We start from the raw sequence: 23,312 nt of genomic DNA, 5'->3' as shown, positions 1-23,312 counted from the left end.
CTGTGAATGAGGCAGAAAGAGTGTTGTTGAGTCTGAAAAGCATATTTTCAGGATTGACAAGAAGATTAACCTAATCATTATTTCCAAAAGTTCTTTGGCTTGCATAACAAATGAAAGCTATAATAAAACAGATGGTATATTATTACATACTGCTTTATTCCGGCTTACTATTGTTCCCAAATTATACCAAAACTGAACTTGTATTCCTATTTAAGAAAGACTTGTTCTAAAAGAAAAGGGAGGAGAAAATACTACACTTTATTCCAGAAATACAAAACCTATTGAATGCTCTAACGTTTCGGGTTATTTATTGCCTTTTCTGTTTTAGAATTTCTGGATGAGGTTTTTTTCTCCTCCTGTGTCTTCTATATTCTTGAAGATGTATTGAAAAAAGGTGGTATCATGTAAATGTCCTGGCTTTTTTGTAGAAGTAAACAGATAACAGATAATTTCATGTTTTCTGGCTAGGAAAAAAGTGTTAAGGAGGGAAAAGCAGAAATAGCTGTACAGCATCTTTCTGTTCTACAGCACTAGGAGTCATGCATCTAGTAGCACCTAACAGCAAAGGCAGTATCTTTTATATGGCCAAATAGCAGTGAGAAATGCAATAAAACCCACCAGAAACACAAAAATGCATCAGAAACACAAAAAGCATTGCAACTTAGTAGGAATGAATGAATAAATGAATATGACAGCTAGATGGGAGAATTCTAAAAATAATATACATTATTTCAGCCATAGTGGATAACTCATTTAAAAAGCATACATACATACATACATACATACATACATACATACGCACACACCATATTTAAAGGTGGAATGCAAATGAATGTAATAAATTTGGGTTATCCACTTTGGGTGAATTAAGTATATTAGCTTTAGAATTCTCCCATCTAACTGTCATATTCATTTATTCAACGTTTTCACTATGAAGCAAAATATAGCTGTCTGCAATGTCCATCTGACAATTTATGATGTGCATAATAAATTACAAGCTAATGTCCAAAATTAAGCTACTTCATAGCCTACCATGTTGTATTATTATTATTTTTGTTGCTTAGGTTCCCTAACATTGATTGGTCAAATGATTGAACATCAAGATTCTTTGCTTTGAATTTGATATATAACAAAGAAGAGGCTTTTGATATTAAAAGAGGGCAGGAGAAAATAAAAATGCAACTTTAACCTTTTTTTGCAAGTTTCCAGTGACGGAGTATAAAGAGGAGTCTGGTGGCACCGTTTTCCAACTAACACATTTTATTAAAAAGCATAGCTTATGCCTTTTTTAATAAAAAAATTTAGTCAGAAAAGGTGCTTTCAGATTCAGGATTTTTTTGGCAATATAGTGTAACTCAATTATATGACAGAATACTGAGTAACCAAATGTTGAGTAGAGAATGGGAGGTATTTTTATTTCATTGTGCTCTTTGTGCTTTATTTTCATCTTCCTGAAATAAATGTCATTTATAAGAACATACTTCTATAAACATCAAGTTTCAGTTTATATCTGTTTCCAGTTTACTTGTTAAGTCTACTACTAGTCCCTGAATCAACTGAATATCATTTCTTGGTCAGGTTATTTGCATAATAATGATATTTTAGAATAATAATTAACACAATCAAACAACAAAAACTGCTGATCCCAGATCTTTGGGAAGGAGTCAATAGATGGATAAAAATGCCAAATCATCTAAACATCTTGGTAACTGTGTGACCAATCATAATAATAACTGATACCTTTACACCAGGGGTGTCAAACTTGTGACTTTTTTCCCATTGCCGGCAATGGGGTGGGCACAGTTTCATCATGACACATCTGGCCCATGGGCCGGCAGTTTGACACACCTGCTTTACACCATCAACAAGAAGATCTGCCTATTTCAGGCCCTTGGGAAGAACTCAGTAGCTGGATAAAAATGCCAAGTCCAGTCTAAACATCTGGCCGACTGTGCAATGAACTAAAATAGCTTTAATAATGATAGTAATAACCCCCAGTGAGGTATTACTTTGATATGGTTGTGGGGGTTGCATGCTGGGAGAAAGATGAGAGCTGTGCCATGCTGGATAGGTCTCATTAGAGCAGCCAGACCAAGTGTGTCTCTCCCATAAACGATATGATCAGACGTAACTTTACTGAAGCCTATATTGGATCAGTCAATGCCCAGGTTAATAAGAACCAAACTAGATGTTGGAGTTCCTAGAGATCTGGTGACAAGGGGGCTACAGATTCAAGATTATTGACTGAGCAACCAGGGTCAGCAGCTATTGGAGAAAAAATTACTTACGCATCGCATAAACAAAGACTAAAAACATAGATTGCATGCTCGGTACATTAAAAAAAACCTAGCAGACAAAACAGATAACTCTGGCAATAGCTAAGAGCAGGGAAGTTGAAGAAAGAGTCAAAAGAGCTAATTCTAGCTGTACAAGACCAAGCTTTAAGAACAAATTGCATATAAAACCAGAAGACAGCAACAGACAATAAATATTATCTCTGCAAAGAGAAGAAATAGTGGTGCCGCAAGAAGATCCCACAGACCGATTACAAATAACAGCATGGCAAAGAAGCAACAGTGGTTCATTGAAACAGCTGCAAAAAATATCTCTCACCTGCAATCAAGAACTGGTGGGACTACAAAATAGACAAAACAATCGAAAACGAGGAAGCTAAAGTGCTTTGGGACTTTAGTATTCAGACAGAGAAACATATGCCATAGAACACCCCATACTTAACAACTATTGATAAGAAAGACAAAGGAAGTCTGAATAGTAGACATTACAATACCTGGAGACAGCAGAAGAGAAGAGAAAGAACTGGAGAATATATATATTGACACAATCACTTTACTTGGAACAGTTTACCTCCTGCAACGATACCTTTCATATTATAAAAATAATGTCTGGCTATCACAGGTCCTTGGGAAAATCTCAATGGGAAGACAAATGTGCTAAATACAGTCTAAACATGTGGCTGATCGGGCAACCAACTACAATAATAATAAAACAATGACACAAACTGGCTATTATGGTCCCAGTGGTTATTGATACACTGGGTGCCAACCAAAAAATCTTGCACAGCGCTTAGAAAATGTGAGCACTAACAAAATTTCCATCTGTCAGTTGCCATCTTGGTTGGATCCGCACATTTATTAAACTGATGCGTTACATCAATGTAGGTTCTTGGGGAGAACTTGATATGTACAAAGGTCAATAACTGCTAAAGAATTGGAAGCTGTAATTTCACATTGTTGTGTATACAATAGCTAATCTAGCCACAAATTTGATCATGTATTATTTGCAAGCATATGTTGACTTTTTAAAGCACATGCTGGTCTAGGTTTAAGCAGTGCTTTTTTTGTAAAAGAAAAAGGTGCCGGAACTCACATGTGTCATACAACCCACCTTGCCTACCCTAGAAGGTTCCATCCAAAAAAGGTGCCAGAACTCTGTTCTGAGCATTCTATGACAAAAAAAGCCCTGGTTTAAGTATTTCTGAGAGTTCTTTTAGTCTGCCTTTTGAGATCAAAAGGATCATCTTCAATGGAGCTTAGAAAATAATTTCCCCAAACACATAATCCTTCTTCCCTAAGCAAATAAGCTCTGCAGAACATTAAAATAGCACCAGCAGTGAAAATTAGAACTATCCAGTTACTATAAACAGTCTAAAACCTTTTAAGCCTTTATGAGATATTTATAAAGAATCTTTCTGAACTGGAATTTCATCCAGACATTATGATCACTTATCTATCCCACAGAGCCCCTCCTTCCAAATGTCTTTGTCCACAACAGCCATCATCCTCAGCCAGTTGCAAAGTTGAGAAATGCAGAAGAAGTGTGCTAATTTTGTTCAAGAAGAGGTAGGTCCTAAATTCGGGAATTTGTGAGATCAACCAGCCAGATACCTCTTTTCTTTTTGGCAAATCATGAATATGTTGATGGGCTCATCCCATCTACCTGAAAATATATTTATTGTTCTATTTTATTATTCTTTTTTGAAGTTAGTTTCAAAATTATTTTAGGCTTTTAGGCTGGCAATAGAAAGTTTGCTAACTTTGGATCACTTGTAGTGTCCTGCCTGCCTGCCTGCTCTTCTCGCTAGTTCGAAATTGCGCCCTCTCGTGTTAAACTGCGAAAGATTTGGCTGACTGAAGGCGTGTGTTACTTTCCGTTCGTTTCCTGTTTTTGCCTCTTCAAAAATAACGTGTGTTCAGTGTGTGTGTGTGTGTGTGTGTGTGTGTGTGCGTTTGCTAGATCGAATCTATTCCAGCAAGGTTTTTTTTTTTAGCTTGGAAGACAAGAATAAACGCAATACTTTCTCATCCACCCATCCACCTCCTTCGAATATTTCTTATGTGCAAATACAGGTATTTCCCCCCCCCCTGGTTCGTACTGTACAATTCTTTTCCAACCCATGTTCGTTCTTCCTCAGTTCCGAATGAATCATATTAAGTTTTTTGATGCTGACCTTGCCTGGCATTTTTTTCCCCAGATTAACGTCCAGTCGGAGTTGGCAATGCCGTTAAATTTTCCTCTCCCACCGTGCCTCCTTAAGGTTTCCTAGGAAAACCAGAATAATCGCAAACGTCAACCTGACAAAACTACCGCCCCTACTTTCCACAGCCCTCCAAGGAGAGCGACCTTCTGATTGAACACGCTGTTCTTTCTTCCCGCCTGGCTTCTCGCGTCCGATGCGTCTGTTTCTGAGTCTCATCAAGGATCTGTGACATCTGAACCTAGGAGTGGAAACCTTTGTATTCCTAACTGGAAAACTCAAGACACATCTTTAACCGTTGTGTCCCCAGCGTCTAAGGGCACGGCAAGAGCAAAGAGGTGAATGCCATTCCGATAGATTTCCGCAACCCGTTCTAGGGTAGTGATTGAAGTACTTACAGCTTTCTCTTCGATCTCCGGAGTCAGGTGGAAATCCTTGCCTTGCTCACCTCTGTTGGCACTATCACTTGCACGGTCGCGATTGATTTATTCCCCAGTTCTTCTCGCTCAAAAGCCCTCCCCCGTTTTTTTCAGTTACCAAACTTCCCGAGTCCTTTCGCTTATTGCGTATTTTTGTTGCCCGAAAGCGAAGAGACTGGCTAGAAATGTGGCGAACTGAAGGCTTTGGGAACCAAAGAGACCGCCCTTTACGGAGGAAGCGTCACTTGCTGTCCTTTCAGGACCTCGGACAGTTCCCGAAAAGTCGCTCAAATGAACCGGCGGCGGCTGAATTGATACTCCTCTCTCTTTCCCCCCCCACCTTCACTCTCCATTCCCGGTCCCGTGAATTACTTCGGCTGGTGGAAACACCTGCAGGCATGTGCGTGTATAAATGCCAGCTCGGTTAGTTGACATGTGAAGCAATAAACAACACACAGAGGGAAAATAAGCCTGAAGAGAGGGGCGGGAGAGGGAGCGACGCCGTTTCCTGCTTAGGTCTCCCTCTGGGAAGATTAATAGAGGAATAAACAAGAGTGTTTGTCGGAAGGAAAGAAAAAAACAACAACCAACAGAGTAGCTTTCACTAACCCGATGCCCTCCTAGTGTCCTGAGCTTCCATCCCTTTGCTTTCAGGCAAGGCCAGGCCGATGGCACTGGTAGTCCAAAACATTCGGGCGGCGCTGGATAGGTCTGATAGAGGTCAGCCGTCCTCTAGCAACTAACGGGGAAGCTGGTTAAAGAAGCGATTTGTGTCGTTCCGAGGATGTCTTTCCTCTCTGAACCTCAGCGCTGAAAGGAAGGATGGCACCGCCTCAGATTTTAAAGGGTTTGTGGGAAAGAGAAAACTGGCTTTTCCACCGGATCAGTCAAGACGGATCGATAGAGGGGAGAAGTGTCTAAAGGAAATTCTTTCTTTAGATTTCCTAGCAGGGAAATGTGGAAAAGCATTTTGCTGGGCTGTAGAGCTTCTTGATGATTTCTGCCTCCTCCGTTTCGAAGTTCTGTTTCACACAGCCACCCCTTGCCCTTTCTGGAGAAGGCAATGGAGCAGCTTCCTCTCCCAGACACTGAAAGTGATCAGTTACAGAAATAACCTTGGCCTCACTTCCTTCTGCTTCTCAGGAGCTGGATTCAGGATCCCCTGATTACTGGGAAAACAGAGAGCCTTCACATTTAGTAGATGTTAGACAGGCTGCTGATTTTACTGCAGAATTCGAAGGAAGCTCCCAACCATTCCCAGTTCTCTCCCCTACCACAAATCCTGCTAAGTTGCTGGAATGAGAGTTTCCTAAGAGCAGAAATAGAGTTTTAGAAAATTCTATTTCTAGTTGAAACAGGACTAATTTTTAAATGCTGTTCTCTTATAATAATAGCTTGACATCAAAAGGAATGATAGAAACTCTAAGCATGTGAAGAATGCCCCTCCTAAAACTCAAATGAGTAAAGCCCTGTTGGATCAGGATCAGGCCAGCCAGTCAGCATTTCATCTCACTTGGTAGCTCATTGGTTCCTTTTAGCAAGTCCACATTTCAGAGATCAGCACAACCCTCCTATATACACACACACACACTTTTACTGGAGTATTTTTCAATTTTATTTCTGTTTTCAACAATTTTATTTTTAAAATTTGTTTTAATTCTTAGCTGCTCTGAATGATATGCCTGCATTAGAAAATTAGACACACAGTCTATAGATAAATAAGGATGGAATCAAATGAAAATACATGACCACCAGTGTCCCTCACATGCAGTGATTCAACCAGTTTACTATAATTGTGTCAGTGAATGAATTGCATTACAAGGATCTGCTGATATCCTTGCCTAAAGCTGGCTCACATTCAAGGTTCTGTAAGTAGAGATACCTAAGCCTAAGATTTCTTCTACATGTCACAACCTCAAGACAGTCGTCATGTGTCCATTACTGCAGCCTTATGCTGCAGAAGGATTTTTCTCATATTAGGAAATAAAATAACACATATTTTATGAACTATTTTTTTTTAAAAAAATAAGTTGGTGATGATAATTAATGTGGTTGTCTGCCACCATATCCATTTCTGTCAAAAAGAAAACAAAATGGGACAGTGGTGCCTCTACTTCTTCTAGGGAAATTTCTTTGCAGAATTAGTACTCAGTTGATTGGGTTGTTTGCAGAAAGCCTTGTTTAGCCTAGTACCGCTGCTTTACATTTAGAGCATCTCAGGAGCTCCCGGGAGATGTGATTATGTCATGCCAACTCTTCTAAGAGATCTGCTCGTATGCTATCAAGACGAGCCAGAGACCACACTTCTACCCTAAGCTGAACACTTGTTTGAAAGCCTGAATTACTCCAAGAAAAGGCAGCAGGCACAGCTGGAAGGAATAGCTGATAAGAAAAAGAAAAGAGGGACCTTGGGAAAAAGAAATGTTAGGGATGGGAGAATTTAGAGATTTGGATGACAACATAAAAGGAGGGATGCAGGAAAAGAAAGAGAGAGAAACAAAATACATAATACTTTGCAAGTTTGCTCTAAGCATCCAGGATTCAAATCAGAAGCATTTGATCTAAGTGCTGGATTAACATAGAAGACACTGTATGTCTTTTTTCTCTTTGAGAATCCTCTTTTACTTAGAAGAAGGTAGCTGGATTATGCAGCAAATTATTTTTGATGGAGCAGGAACTAGATGGAGATGTCATTTTTGCTGTTTCTGGCTACCCTTTCCTGACTAGTTATACTCTAGATCAGGGGTCGGCAACCTCGGCTCTTTTATGACTCGTGGACTTCAACTCCCAGAATTCCTGAGCCAGCTATGCTGGCTCAGGAATTCTGGGAGTTGAAGTCCACGAGTCATAAAAGAGCCGAGGTTGCCGACCCCTGCTCTAGATTCACTGGGCTATAATTCATAAAATCTTTAGATATTAATCAAATATTGCCTGAGAATTCTGGGAGTCATTGTCTAATGCTTGGCTGAAGGATGGGAAAGTTGCTTTAATACTTAATCACAAATTCAGGAAGAGTAAATTTTGAAGTAAGAAGTGAGGTGAAAAAAAACCTGAAAGAAAACATACATATCTTCCTGTTTTTGTTATACCTATGTTTATTTATTTCATATTCTATTTTTATAGCCCACTTGAATTTGGGGCAGATACAACAGAGTAAATTGACCAATCCATTTTATCAGTTAAGGGCTAGCTAAACAGTGTTGGACAGTTCTTTGTTAAAAATATTTTTTTCTCATTAAGCAAACTGTTGTAAGTCAAGGACAACCTGAATTAGACCATCACTGCCAGTATCTTGAAACTGAAAAATATATTTGCTCAATGGGCAGCAAATGTTGAGAGCTTTGAACTTTCTCTTCTACTGTTCTTTGGCTTCCAGGCTACAAACCTAGATCAACCACCAACTGATATGCTAAAGGCTGGAGAGCTAGTAAACATAATTTATTATAATTTGGAAAGACTAATTTGGAAAAGATTAATGTTAGAAGAGAAATTCCATATTGATTTAAACAGTTTAATCAGAACTTTTTCAAAGTTGTCCACTGCCTTACATGTAGAGTCAAATCATAGGGTGAAACTGGGGAAAATGTTGCCATAGAACATCAACAGTAAGTCTTGGAAAGCAGTTAAAGTTTGCCACTCATACTTTAACATCCTAAAAGTATAGTTCACGTTTTCCAGACATATTTACCCACAGTTTTCCCTTATTCAATCAATTTTCTGGGCTTGTATAAAACCTGAACAAGAAACTAGCAGACAGTCTGAGCTCACACAATAAAGGCTTCACACACATTATATTGAGCTATAATCTGGATTGTCTTCTTTTGCTTTAGTATGGTATGTGAATTCAGATTATTGTGATATAAAATATAGCTATATTAGTAAATATTGGTTAACCAAATGCAAGGATTCATGATGTAATTTTGTCATTTTATTATTAAATTAAAATCGTCCAGCAGGTGTCACTATAGGCTCAATGTGAAAAAAGATTTTTGCTGAAAGCTATATTTGTTTTAAAATGAGGTATTGTCCAACTGTTTTTTGCATAAGATTCTTTAACTTTCTTAACATTTATATATTATTATCATCAAATAATAACCTAGAATGGGACAACAGAGAAGAATTGATATGCAATGCAAATTAGCATCTGAGCTAACAAACAGGCCTTATACTCCCAACTTATTGAAAAAAAAGTGTGAGAATATTCTCATTTTCCTCTAGAATATATTTTAACAACTCTTCTTTAGTATGCAAGTAGAAAAAACTAAAAAAGAAAAAATATATCACAAAATATATAATATTTGAAATCCTGGGTTTTTTAAAAATTAATTTATTTCTTTTGTCAATAAGAATAAAATATAAAACAGAAAAATGAACATCCAACACTAACAATGAGGAAAAAAAAATCTTGTGTACAAAAAAAGCGCGGGGGGGGGAAACTAAATGTCAAATAGATCTAACAATGAACATAAAAAATCCATCCCGGTTCGATGCTGAAAAGTAAACAAAAAAACCTCTTCAACATAACATAACATAACATAACATAACATAACATAACATAACATAACATAACATAACATAACATAACATAACATAACATAACATAACATAACATAACATAGGGTTTTCATGGCAAAGATACTGGAGTGGGTTGCCATTTCCTTCTCCAGTGGATCACGTTTTGTCAGAACTCTCTGCTATGACCTGTCCGTCTTGGGTGGCCCTGCACGGCATAGCTCATAGCTTCATTGAATTACACAAGCCCCTTCGCCATGACAAGGCAGCAATCCATGAAGGGGACATAACAGGTGTACAAATAGTTATAAACTTTTCCATCCTTATTTAACAATAATACTATATTAAATAAAGTAATATTCCAAATGAGGATGTCTAATAATCAAATCGACCCAACATCTATTCATAATATATATGTAAAAAAAAATAAAAAAAAATAAACAGGTTAGCCCAAACATATTAATCTTCAGATCCTTCTGTTAACTATCTGTTATTGTATTTAACATGTAGAAAGTCCACAAACGGTTTCCAGTCCCTTATAAAATGGTCTAGTCCATTGTTTTTAATCAAGGCAGTTAATTTTGTCATCCCTCCTAATTCAGTCCATTTTAAAATCCACTCTTCAACTCAATTCATCTCTTTTCCTTTCCAATGCTTAGCAAGCAGAATCCTCACAGCAGTCACTGTGTGAAGAAATAGTATCCCAAACTGTTTTTCTACTAGTTTGTCCATAATACCTAAAAGAAAAGCTTCAGTTTTCAGTAGTATTTGTATCTTAAATATTTTCTGCAATATGATTATGTTTATCCAGTATGATTTTGTGTTGAATGGTTGCACGGTATTTTTTTTAAAAAAAACATGCAAACATATATTTTGAAAACAATACTGAATTGCAAGGAAATTATGGGAGGTTGATGTGTTCGGTCCTGCTTTGTCAGAAAGTATGGAATTGCCTTTCTCTCTTTATTAGCTGCTAGGGAGTTGTGATGTGCAACTCTGTTTGGAATATCATGATTGTGTTAAAATCCCTATTAGTTTGATGGTTTCAGAAGACCTCAATGGGTTAGTCTTGGCTGTCTTAGGGGAAATGGCCATAAACTATTTTTCTTAGCCACAGAATGGCCTAAAATTAATGAATATAAGTTGAGTTAAAATATGAACAAATTGGAAAGTAGCTGTTGGTTACTTTCTAACATTAAAATATGTACAATACTGGAACAAGCCATCTCTATGGATTTTTAAGAAGATGCTAGGCAGCTACTGCTCGAGGATGGTTTAATGAGTGTTCCTGCATGTTGAACTGAGCTTGAGAGGATTTACAAAGAAGAATGGCAGAAAATTCCCCAATCCAGCTGTGCAAAGCTTGTCGTGTCATACCCCAAAAGACTTAAGGCTGTAATTGCTGCCAAAGGTGCTCCAACGAAGTACTGAGTGAAGGGTCTGAATACTTGTGCCAATGTGATATTTCTGGTTTTTTTCTTTTTAATAAATTTAGATATTTCTAAAATTCTGTTTCCACTTTGTCATTATGGGGTACTGAGTTTAGATTAATGAGAAAAAAAATGAATTTCAACAACTGTAGAAGCAGGCTGTAGCATAACAAAATTGACAAAATGAAGTGGGTCTGAATATTTTCCGAATGCAATTGTATCTCTGAATTTGCCATGTGTGACCATCTCAGCTGGCTTCTGACAAGCAAAGCCAATGGGGGAAGCCAGATTCACTTAATGGCTGCATGATTCATTTAACAACTATGGCAAAAAGGTTGTAAATCAGGCATGATTCACTTACTAACTGCCTTGCTTATCAATGGAACTTCTGTCCCAGTTGTGGTTGCAAGTGAAGGACTACCTGTACTGTATTTTAAATGTTGTTGTTCATTCAAGAGAATTAAATATAGGATAATACAGCACTGATCTGCATGATCAAGTTGTAGCAGACCTCAGTGCGAGCTACTGTTTTCTGAGGACAGGAATATACAACATTGCTTTCTATCTGCTCTCCGGCCCAATAAGAAGGCAACACTCACCTTATTTACAGTCCTTCCTTCCTTCCTTCCTTCCTTCCTTCCTTCCTTCCTTCCTTCCTTCCTTCCTTCCTTCCTTCCTTCCTTCCTTCCTTTTCACAGGGATATACCAAACTGTGTCAAATGTAAGGAGAAATTAATAGCTAACTCCTGCAAAAGTTTTATCACTTTGTTCTCAAAAACTTGGCCATAGAAAGGAAAACTTTCCCAACACAGATGGGAGGAATAGGGAAGCAGGAAAATGTATAAATCAGGAGCTGTGGTGAGTATGGTTTGTATAAAACATCATTCTTTATCACTGCTACCAAAGTGGTGGAAGGAATTGAAATTATGAAGGTGATTTTTTTTAACACCAAGTTCATTTCCACCCAATTTATGCATAGCATTCAAACACTTTAAGGCTGCAGGCAGAAAAGCCCACAGTCCGGCTAAGATCAATAATATTTATTAATTATACATAGCTTATCAGTTAAGCAGATAGCCTTTAGCTAATCAAAATTAAAATTATGCTAATGGCAGAAGTGATCCCATATGAGAAATCTATTTGAATGGACTCACATCATGTATGTGAGAAAGGGTAGTCTTTTCAATGGCTGAGTATATTCTTTTTTGTTTTTTTTTAATAGAAATATGCCTTTTTAAGGGTTTACTGTCATCTGTTTTCCATTTCACAACGTAGGGAAATTACAGGTTTTCAGCAATCTTGGACAGAGGGAAGGTCAAGAATTGAAGAATGGAAACCTGGGCTTGTATGTGGCCCTAGGACCCCTCCTGATTTACACGTAACAGGTAGATCTAGTAGGTTGCTAAGCTTGCCTTGAATAGTTCTTTATTTGTTACACTTCTATCTTACATATTGTGAGCTATAGGCATTCAAATGTAGCTTGCTATAATTAAATTAATAGCAGGAAAGCATACTGTTCCCTGTGAGGTTTTCCTTTTAACAAGAGTAGATTAATTGGCTTCACACAATCACTCTATTTAGACTATAGAGATACATAAATTTTTCAGCATAAAGTTGAGAACAAAAATGGGGTAAATATGAGTTTAAATAGTAGCTAATTACATTCTGCTTATGATATGGCCACTTCAGTCTGTTGGCAATTTTTTCATGATTGTATTTACGACAAAGTAATGATCGTTAGTTTCATTCAGCTATATAATCCAATTATTGCTGGGAGACTTTCAGATTTGATGTTGCACATGTATAATCCTTGTTAGCTAGGCTTTTGAAACTGAATGAATGCATTATAATAAGCACACTTATTATAAGAGAGCTTGTTTGGGTAGTTTCCCCCAACCTTCCTTTTCCAGATGGGTTGGAACTTTAATTCCTAGAATTGCCAGTGATGCCAGTCAACCATGTTGGAACTTGTTGTCCCAGCACTTCTGGAAAAGACCAAGCTGGATACATTTGAATGAGAAAACTGAACCTCTTCATAGATCTGAATTAACAATAACACTGTTCCCAAATTTAATTGACAGATTATAGCCAAATAGTGTGTGTGTGTGTGTGCGCGCGTGCGTGTGTGTGTGTGCGTGTGTGTGTGAATCGTGTGTGAATCCTTTACTCCCTTAGAATGCAGCTTCCTGAGTTGTACTGGGTGCAGTTTGCTTTCAGGTCCAATTCAGGGTTTTGGTTATCACTTTTATGCTCCTCATGGCATAGGAACAGGATACCTGAGGAACCATCTTGTTATGTATTGGGCTTAATTGTAACACCACGTGGTAAGCTGGAGCTAGCTAACGGCTCCCAGCAACTCAGACACCCCATCTCCAGTGCTGCTATTGGCTGCCCCTAGGCGGCAATGGGTTGCTTTAAACCTATTGGCTGCCGCCTAGGGGCCAGGCTATAAATTGCTGCAGGCTGCAGCTCAGTTCCTCAGTTCAGATCCTGCAAGCAAATAAACATGACCATTGCTGAACTCACCTCGTTTTCATTCCTGTACAACAAACTCACTACACAACACATCTTATCCCAATTATATCAATCCATCCCACCTGATCAAGTAGGAGAGGCATGCTGCATGCCCCCCAGGGAGTTTCAACTGTCAGGATCTAGGAGGAGGGTTTTCTCAGCTCCTGCTCTTACCTTAAAGGTAAAGTGTGTTATACAAACTGCTACACAAACCGGGGAGAGAATTGGGCCACGCTGATGGACTCAGCAGACTTCCCTTGCAGGCAGTAGACCCCGACCCGGCCCCAGCCGGGCACATTTTAGCAATTTCAGAACTGCCAGAGTGCCCATTGTCAGCCAAAGACATAGCCTCCAACACAGCCAGGGACAAATATCTTAGCAGGGTACTGCGGTGGGTCACTGCTGGGTGGCCTGCAAAGTGCCCAGACCCGGAATTCCGCCCATTCTTCACTAAACAGCAGGAACTAACTTCCCATTTGGGGTGCCTTCTATGGGGAAACAGAGTGGTGATTCCAGAGAAACATAGACCCCAGACATTACGCACACTGCACGAGGGACACCTGGGAGTTGTGAAGATGAAGTCCCTAGCTAGAAGCTATGTGGTGGCCAGGAATCGATAACAACATCGAAAACCATGTGGCAGGGTGCTACCCATGCCAATTAGCTAGACCGGACCCACCCCAAGCCCCTGTCCACAGATGGGAAACTCCAAAAAACCCATGGTCACGGGTACACCTAGACTTTGCTGGGCCCCTTCAGGGACAAAATTTTCTAATAGCTGTAGATAGTTTCTCCAAATGGCTCGAGGTTGTTCCGGTCAATAGCACCACCACAACCGCCACTATTCAGGTTCTCAGAGGGCTTTTCGCCACTCACGGCCTCCCCGATGTCCTTGTCTCTGATAATGGACCCCAATACATAAGAGCCTTGGTGGAGCAGTGGGCTAATGCCTCCTTAAGTAACACTAGCTGCCTGCAATTAGTGCAGGTTCGCATCCCACCAGGCTCAAGGTTGACTCAGCCTTCCATCCTTCCGAGGTAGGTAAAATGAGGACCCAGATTGTTGGGGGCAATTAAGCTGACCATGCCGCTTGGGGTGTGTGTGAAAGCCCTAATAAGCAGGCATATACATAGAATGAAGGCTACTGCTAAGCTTGTAAGCCGCCCTGAGTCTTCGGAGAAGGGCAGGATATAAATGGAATTAAAATAAAATAAATAAATAAAATAAATAAATTCACCTCTCATGAATTTCAGATATTCACCATGGAGAACTCTATTAGACATGTCACGTCGGCTCCGTTCCATCCCTCGTCTAATGGCATGGCAGAAATTATGGTGAGGTCCACAAAGGAAGCTTTAAAGAAATTCATCAAAGGGAACTGGCACCGGCGACTAAGCCAGTTCCTTTTAGCCCAACACACCACCCCCTGCACAACCACGGGCAAATCACTGGTGGAACTAAGGTGGGGAAGGCAACTAATAACCAGACTAGACAGAATGCACCCAGACAGAACGAACATCGACGCAGAGCAGCCTCTCCGGCCACGGTCCTTAAGGAACGGACAATCCATCTGGGCGAGGAACTACGCAGGGGGGCAAAAGTGGGTGCAAGGGGTTGTGATACACCAAACCGGCCCCTTGTCATATCTAATAGACGCTGGCCCTAACGGGCACCTCCGACGGCACATAGACCAATTAAGGGAACGGAGCGCCCAAAATGTACCTCGACAAGCAACCCCTAACATAGGGGAACTTGAAACCCCGCAAGAAGACGACCAGGAGCTACCCAACCCAACACTACCCAACACCGTCGACTTGCAACAACCAGAACATGGGGAAAGGGAGCTGGGCGGCGAAACACCCCTACGCCGCTCCAGCCAAACTAGGAAAGACCCAGCCTACCTGCAAGACTGTGATTGGGCAGGGAGCAATCTGCAACAGCGGGGGGAAGGAACTGATCCAGGGGAAGGGTAAGGGGTGTGTTATATGTTAAACTAATGTTAAGAGTTAAAAGAATGTTAACGTTGTATGAGGTAAACACGGTGACAGGAATACACGCGGGAGCTTTTGACAGCTGTCAAAAGCTGCCGCCAGCAAAGCGCATGCGCAGCCGGCTGACAGCTCTCCGCTGTCAAACAAGTTCCCCACCACGCATGCGCCACCGCCACGAGGACGCGGAGCTGTCAAATACACACCGCAGCTGATTGGCTCAGCCATCCCGGCGGGAGAAGTACAAACAGCGGATTGGCGCAGCCGACCGGCTGCCGGCTATAAAAGAGCTGAAGCTGAGCACCTACTTGTCCGGTACCTCAATAAACCTGTTAGACCAAGCCAGCTGTCTCCGAGTGGTCTGTGAGCCACTTCATAAAGGTTCCCCCGCACGTCCGTGCTAGTAATTTCCAACTCTAGGGGCTGGTGCTCATCTCCGTTTCAAAGCCCAAGAGCCAGCGCTTGTCCGAGGACGTCTCCGTGGTCATGTGGCTGGCATGACTAGATGCCAAAGGCGCACGGTCCACGGAACGCTGTTACCTTCCCACCGTAGTGGTCCCTATTTTTCTACTTGCATTTTTACTTGCTTTCGAACTACTTGGTTGGCAGAAGCTGGGACAAGTAACAGGCGCTCACTCTGTTACGCGGCACTTGGGATTCGACCCATCAAACTGCTGACCTTCTGATCAACAAGCTCAGTATCCTAACCCACTGAGCTACAGCGTCACCGCTCTTGCCTTACGGTACATTTACTTGCAGAGGTGAGGTGACTCTCTGCTCTTCTGGTTTCCAGAAAAGCATTAAGAGCTGGCTTTGCCAATTAGCATGGGGGTCTAAAAGTATAATGCAGCCCTGGGAATGGCCAGTGGCTTGAGGACACTCCTGCTGCTTTTTTTTTTTTAACTTCGCAGCCTTTGAATTTTAATCTGATTTTTTTTACTTGTAAGTTTTAACCTGTATTTACTTCTGTTTTTAAAGCTATGCATTTTTATGGTTTCTTAAATGTGGCTTTAACCAGTGCTTTTTTTGTAAAAGAAAAAGGTGCCAGAATTCACACATGTCATACAACCCGCCTTGCCTACCCTACAAGGTTCCACCCAAAAAAGGTGCCGGAACTCCGTTCTGAGCATTCTATGACAAAAAAAGCCCTGGCTATAACCATCCATAATCACTTAGCTAAGATGGGTGGCATAGAAATTCAATAAACAAATAAAATAAACGAAGCTCATCTCTACTGCTGCCCTGGCACCTGCTGTTTGTACTGAAAGTACAAAGTCTCTTTTAAGCAGATAGAAGTATTCATTTCAGATATTGAAATGTGTGTGTCTTTTGGAAACAGAATTCTCCCTGAATTCTCAGAATTCTTAGTTAGTTCCTAGTCTAAAGCTGGGTTTTTCCAACCATGATCCTATATTACTGTCAGAACCCACCCCAATCCACGTCTTAGGAAAGAAGAACTCTTGGAGACAGGATTGTCCAAGCAGGAACTTTTACTAAAACATGATTGTCAGTGGAAAATCTAGACAGGATCTGGAAACTGTGTTGCAGATTGATATTTTTAAAGTGTCCCCGAGTAAAAAAAACCTCCACTCAGTCCATTTGGTCAGTCCCGGATCAATTAAGGTTCAGGTGTCAAAACCTTCCATGGGAAAAGGGATCTTCCATGCCTTTACGACATTTACTTCCTCCCCTTCAGATTCCAATCAGAGATACAAACCAGAATCTCTCTCCCCTCCCCCTTTCTTTGTTCTTCTCAGTTCAAAGGTTCTTTCCCTGGTCTTTGATGACAGCCTCCAGGCAGGCTGAATAAACAACCTTCCATTTGATAGATAGGGATGGCCAATTAACATCTTCTCTTCTCCTCCTTGAGAATGGCAGAATCCAGTGAGGGGTGAGATTTAGGGGTATACAGATAGGGATTTAGGAATGGGATATAAATGGATTCTGACAATTACACACCAAGGAAAGCTGCTGCTCTCTGTTTGTTCCAGTGGCCTGAAAAACCCTGAAGATCATTCTCCAACCATATTGCTAGAGGAATCAATGTATATAGTAAGTTGACATAAATTGACAAAGTTCATCTGTGCAGTAGTTGTGTCCATAGCTAGGGGTATCAGACTGGGGCTGACAAAATATGGACGATCTCTAAATAGCATCAAAGAATTTTCTGTATTGTTTTGCTTCCATATAACAGTCATCTGGAATTTTGTAATCCATAGGTTAGCCATATGCAAGCTCATGATATCTGAATACCATCCAGAATGTTAGTTGGTAGAGAGTAATGAGGCTGGTAACTAGGACAACTGGAATACACATTTCTTTATTGCCGCTTTATACTTTTCGCTTCCTAAACTAAAATCTTGCAATTGGGATCAAATAGGAGAACCACTGATAACTATTTTTGACTGGCTAGATTAGTTAATCCCCATATTGAAAAAACAAACCTACAGAGGTAGCAAATATTTTTTTCAAAATGAAAGGAAAGGAGGAGGATGGTTTACCTGATTTGAAATTCTAATTTGCAGCTTGTTGTTTGGTTTGGATGGAATAATGGGTATTGCTGAAAAACAGAAGAACTTTGGAGATTGAAGAATATGAACCAAGTTTTGGATGGCTTGGATATTTGTGTTATAATAAAGTAACAATTAATGTGCATTTTGAAAATTATGTTAGAAATGCCATAGTGAGAATATGGAATAGATACAAATCCAGGTTTTGCCCCTGAACACCTACATGGATGTCAGCACAAGAAGCATTTTGTAGATCTTGATAGGCAAGGACAAATGATTTTAATTGAAATACTAGAATTCTGTCAAGGGAAATGTAAAATAAAATTAAAGGATGAACTGGTGGCATAGGGAAATAGTTGTCAATGCTTCTCCTGTTTACAATTTTTAGAAAGATTTAAAATAGAAAACAAAAGAATTTCTTGGTTTTGAACATTGTAACACTGAGTTTAAAATAAAATTGTGTACAAACAATGAACACATAGCTATTAATGTCTATGGAGATTCTCAATCATCCAGGTCATGGTTGTTGCAAAGGTGCTTTTCAAAAGGCCACTGGACTTTGCTTTTTCCTTGATAATGTTTCACTTCTCATACAAGAATTCTCAGAAGTGAAGAAGCTTATTGGATGAGAAGTAAAATGTTTTCAAAGAAAAAACAAAGAAAGTCCAGTCGCCTTTTGAAAAGCACCTTTGGAATGTAATTATTAAAATGTATAAACTTTTATTGAAGTTTGAAACAGAAGAACAAGAGAAAGAATGTATGACAAAGTGGGCTAAATTTTTGGTTACAATATACAGATGGAACAATGGGAAAATATCTGGCTAAAATGACTGAAATTTATGTTATAATCTTAAAGAAAATTCTTACTTGATGTACCATTGGTATACAGTATATCATTCAGAGAAATTGTCTAAGAATGTTTAAAGGTGCTCCCTATTTATGTTGGAAATGTGAACATCATATTTTTATCATATTTTATCATGTGTTTGCACATCCAATAAACATATAATATTTGATGGATGTGCAAAGAAGCTAGAAAATTTTGAATTCAAATGCTATACACTGATTCAGAAGGTTTTAAAGATTCATCTGCAACTGAGTACAGCAGTTTTTCCTTTGGAATAGATGGACAAACAGCTGGAAAAAAAGTTATGGAACTTAGTACATGACAACTTCAGCGAGATTATTTTATATACAAAGTTAGAAAGATTCAGCATTATCCAGAACGGAGGAGTGGTTGGTGAAGATGATAGAGCCTGCTGAGAAGGCTAAGTTGACTTCACTGACGAGAGAAAAGACCATATCTATGTTTACTGCTGATTGGAAACCCATTATAGACTTGTTGTTTGAGACAGTAAAAATGTTTTGATAATTAGACAGTATAGATTATAGAAAGAAGAGAGTTATGTTGTAAGCATATAGTAAGGGAAGAGGTAAATTTATAATTGTACTCAGGGCTTTTTTTCTCATAGAACGCTCAGAACGGAGTTCCGGCACCTTTTTTGGATGGAACCTTGTAGGGTAGGCAAGGCGGGTTGTATGACATGTGTGAGTTCCAGCACCTTTTTCTTTTATAAAAAAAGCACTGATTGTACTTATAACTGGTGTAAAGAAGATCGGAAGCTACTTCTTTGTATCTTTCTTTCTTTTTCTTCTTTAAAAAAGTCTTTAATAAAAATGAGAGAGAGAGAGAGAGAGAGAGAGAGAGAGAGAGAGAGAGAGAGAGAGAGAATACTATATTTCTTATGGATGCTAGAAGTTGCGTTCACAGCACCCAGACAGGAAAGGGTTACGGCTCTCTGCCTAGCACAGGGGTAGGCAACCTCGGCTCTTTTATGACTCGTGGACTTCAACTCCCAGAATTCCTGAGCCAGCTATGCTGGCTCAGGAATTCTGGGAGTTGAAGTCCACGAGTCATAAAAGAGCCGAGGTTGCCTACCCCTGGCCTAGCACCTAACGTAGTGCTTTAGCGGAGCTTGGGCCGCCCTCGGAGACCTTGTCGGCATCCGTAGCTCGTTCAGTGGGACTGTCAGCTGAACTGTGTCATATGATCGTGAGTGTCGGTTCTCCTTTCTCCGCTCGGTGGCTGACTGCGAATCAGTCGTCGTCGCGTCTGCCGAGTCCGGGGGGGTTTCGTTGCCGGCTTGCAAAGAGAGGTGAGATTCATAGCTCTTTCTCTCCTCAAGGGCCACCCAGCAGGTCGGGGCCATTCCTGGCGTCTCTAGAGGGAAGCTTGGAATTGGCGGGCAGCGAGAAGGCGCCTGTGCTGTCATTCTCCCCAGTCGAGCTCGGATAGACGTTGCTGTCGCCGGGACACTCGGTAGAGGAAGGAGAGGTGAACGGCCTCGCTCCCAAGGAGCCGTCGGAAGAAGGGCCCTGCGGAGACGCCCCAATTCAATGGTCTTGCTTCCAAGAGCCGACCCTTTCTAGACTTCACAGGGAATGTCACACAAGGCGGTGGTTCTTTGCTACCCTGCTGCTGTCAGACATGTTTTTTCCTTTCCCTATTTTTAGGAAGAAAACCTGTTATTAATATGATTTTCATAATTTCTTGGATCTATAATATTCAGACAGCGGGCTGTCTATAGAAAAAAATATGTTAGATAGGTCAGATGATTTAAGCCAGGGGTCTTCAAACTTGGCCCTTTTATGACTTGTGGACTTCAACTCCCAGAATTCCTCAGCCAGCTTTGCTGGCTGAGGAATTCTGGGAGTTGAAGTCCACAAGTCATAAAAGGGCCAAGTTTGAAGACCCCTGATTTAAGCAAATAAACTGGGTAGATGTAATAAGTCTTCCATATACAGATTATGAGAAGGAAACTGCTTGTTCCAAATATTTTAGCTTTTTGAATCTTTTATGTCCTTGCGTTTGCTAAATTGTTATCGCTCATTCCATCGTTTTGTTAAAAGTAGGAATGATTTTTTTTACCACATTACTTTAGAGTGCGACAGATTATTTGCAGGGTGATATAGCTGAACTTGGCTAGATTTTTTTTGAACAAATCATAGGCTAGATCATTCTTGCAGATGCCTTTCTCTGAATTAAACCTTGCTTTTGTTAGCATGCTTTAACCAAAAAAAGCAGTAATAGCTGCTTCGTCCAATAATAGATGTGGGGAAGGGAAGGAAGGATTAATCTGGTTTTTTTGCATATGGTTAAATCACTGTAATACAGTTTCAGCTGGTTTGGTCAGATAGAGTTGGCTAGTACTGATCAACATCCTGCCCCAGTCATGACTTGATGCAATAAAAGCTAAATAGTTGTTTTGGCATCAGAAATTCAGAGTAGGACAGAAGCTATTTGAGGAGAAAACTAAATGGTGAAGGTCATTGGTGCGAGGATATTTAGCTGTGCTTCTGCTTTTTTGTGTTAGCATAAACAGTTGATATTACATTGGGACCTTAAGTACAATTTGTCCATGTGTTTTCAAAAATAAGCTGTGTTCTGTGATCAGTTGCACTTAATGTAGGAAAAGCATGTGTAGAACTTTAGTTTGAAATGCAAATTTTAAATTATGAAACAATAGGAAGAACCAAAGCCTATAGCTGCTTTCCACATGGAATTGGATGTGGAAACTGAATTGAGATTTTTTTCTTTCATAAGGGACCTCTGTTTAATAAATAACAGGAATTCTATTTTGGTAACTGATGTGTAATAATTTGTAATAATGGGGTGCACATTATTTTGTTTCCACAAAGTAAATTGTTACTTGCAATTTACAGAGATCTAACCAAGAAAAAGTAACCACATTGTAAATAATACATTGTAAATAATAAAAACAATACTCCCCCAATTTACAGCTATTAAAAACCTAGTTTAAACAAGCCATGCTAATTATGTATCAATTATTTCAGAGGGAGTGCATTTTTATACTAATACTTTAACTCCAACTGGGATTCTGTAAGAAAACAAAAATGTTTTTTATTAAAATGTCCAGAAAATTGGTGCCATTACATTAAGTCTGGTTCTCTTCTTACTGAATGAGGTATGAGCATTTGTATGGTCAAAAATATTTTTATAACACACATAGTATGGAGTTTTGTCAATCCAGGTCTGTGAGTTAGTAATACAGCATAAACACAGGATGATTCATTTTGTGAGGTGTGTAAAATTTTTATGCTTATAAGAACTTTTGAAAATAGTTCAAAGTTGAATAATTGAATTAAATAGATTTCTTGATTTGTTTTACCCCAGCCAAGGAATTGTTTTGATTAATTTTCATAATTTATATATGAAATTTATATATATATGTGTGTGTGTGTGTGTGTGTACGTGTGGTGTTAGAGATTGTTTGCTTGGGCTGCTTACTGTTGGCTCTTTGGCAGTTTCTTGATTGGAGTATTGTTTACTTGATTGTTGATTGTTGATCTGAAGTTAATAAACTTAGATGACATTTAAACTGGAAGCTCTGCAAAGGTATTGAAATTTAGCTTTTCAGATCAGTGAAAGTAAATTGATTTCAGTGTTCGTGTATTGTCTGAAGCATTGTTCAGGTTTATTGTAAACTCATATTTATCTTTCTTTCCTTAATAGGATTTAAATTACAGTAATTATGGATATCCGGGGTGCTGTTGATGCTGCTGTCCCAACCAATATCATTGCTGCTAAAGCAGCTGAAGTTCGGGCTAATAAAGTAAATTGGCAATTGTATCTACAGTAAGTTTTGAAATGGGTACAAATGATTATAAATGGCATAATTTTTCTAAAATAGTTGCGTATTTTAGAGCAGGGGTCTCCAACCCCTGGTCTGTGGACTGGCACTGGGCCATGGCATGCCAGAAACTGGGTCACGCAAACAAGCGAAGCCCCATCTGTGGGAAGCAGGCAGCATGCAAAACCACGCCCCCTCTGCTCTGTGGAAAGACCTCTCTCCATGGAATCGGTCCCTGGTGCCCAAAAGGTTGGGGGCCACTTTTTAGAGTAGCTGTATTGGAAAGTAGAGCACTGTTTAAGACATGGAAAAATCTTGAGTCAGTGGAAATTGGGGAAACTGATTTGTCAGTTATTAGTAATAAGATATTTCAGTGTAGTAGTATATATTATTGTGAACCATGCTTCTAGTAACATATTAAATGTTAGCTAAAATCAGGTTTTCAGAATAGCAACTTGTCCATCTACTTTATTTTAATCAATTATATATTGAGAAAGATATATAGTCTGGGTATAAGTATTTTTTGAGAGCTAACTATATCCTTTTCCATATCTTCTCATCCCACTACTTATGTTAATAAATTATTGCTTCGTAGCAAAACAAGTTTCTATTGTTGGCTTCATTTTTCTTCTTGAAGATACTTGAAAATTAAAGCTTATTGGGATAAATAGATGGACAAGGTTTTTCATACTCTTCTGTATTCTGCCCCCTCCCCCCATGCCCAAGACATTGATTGTATGAACCTGTTTATTTCTTTGTACCAAAATATTGGCTTGGCGATATCCTTCCTGC

At 39.5% G+C, this 23,312-nt stretch overlaps 1 protein-coding gene across 2 annotated transcripts in view; it reads left to right on the top strand.

Moving 5' to 3' along the window:
* Positions 1-19,920: 19,920 nt before the first annotated feature.
* ATP6V1H (ATPase H+ transporting V1 subunit H) overlaps positions 19,921-23,312 on the top strand; it is a 29,410-nt gene continuing 26,018 nt past the window's right edge. For both annotated transcript variants that reach the window (XM_081326177.1, XM_081326176.1), the window contains exons 1-2: positions 19,921-20,024; positions 22,403-22,525. In XM_081326177.1, the coding sequence (XP_081182303.1) occupies positions 22,422-22,525 (104 nt within the window). In that variant the 5' untranslated portion in view covers positions 19,921-20,024; positions 22,403-22,421. The remainder of the gene's footprint in view (positions 20,025-22,402; positions 22,526-23,312) is intronic.

The sequence above is a fragment of the Vipera berus genome (assembly GCF_964194415.1).
Source record: "Vipera berus genome assembly, chromosome: 3".
NCBI classification, from domain to species: Eukaryota; Metazoa; Chordata; class Lepidosauria; order Squamata; family Viperidae; genus Vipera; species Vipera berus.
Note: the sequence above shows the minus strand (reverse complement) of the source record. Positions and strands in the feature narration are given on the sequence as shown.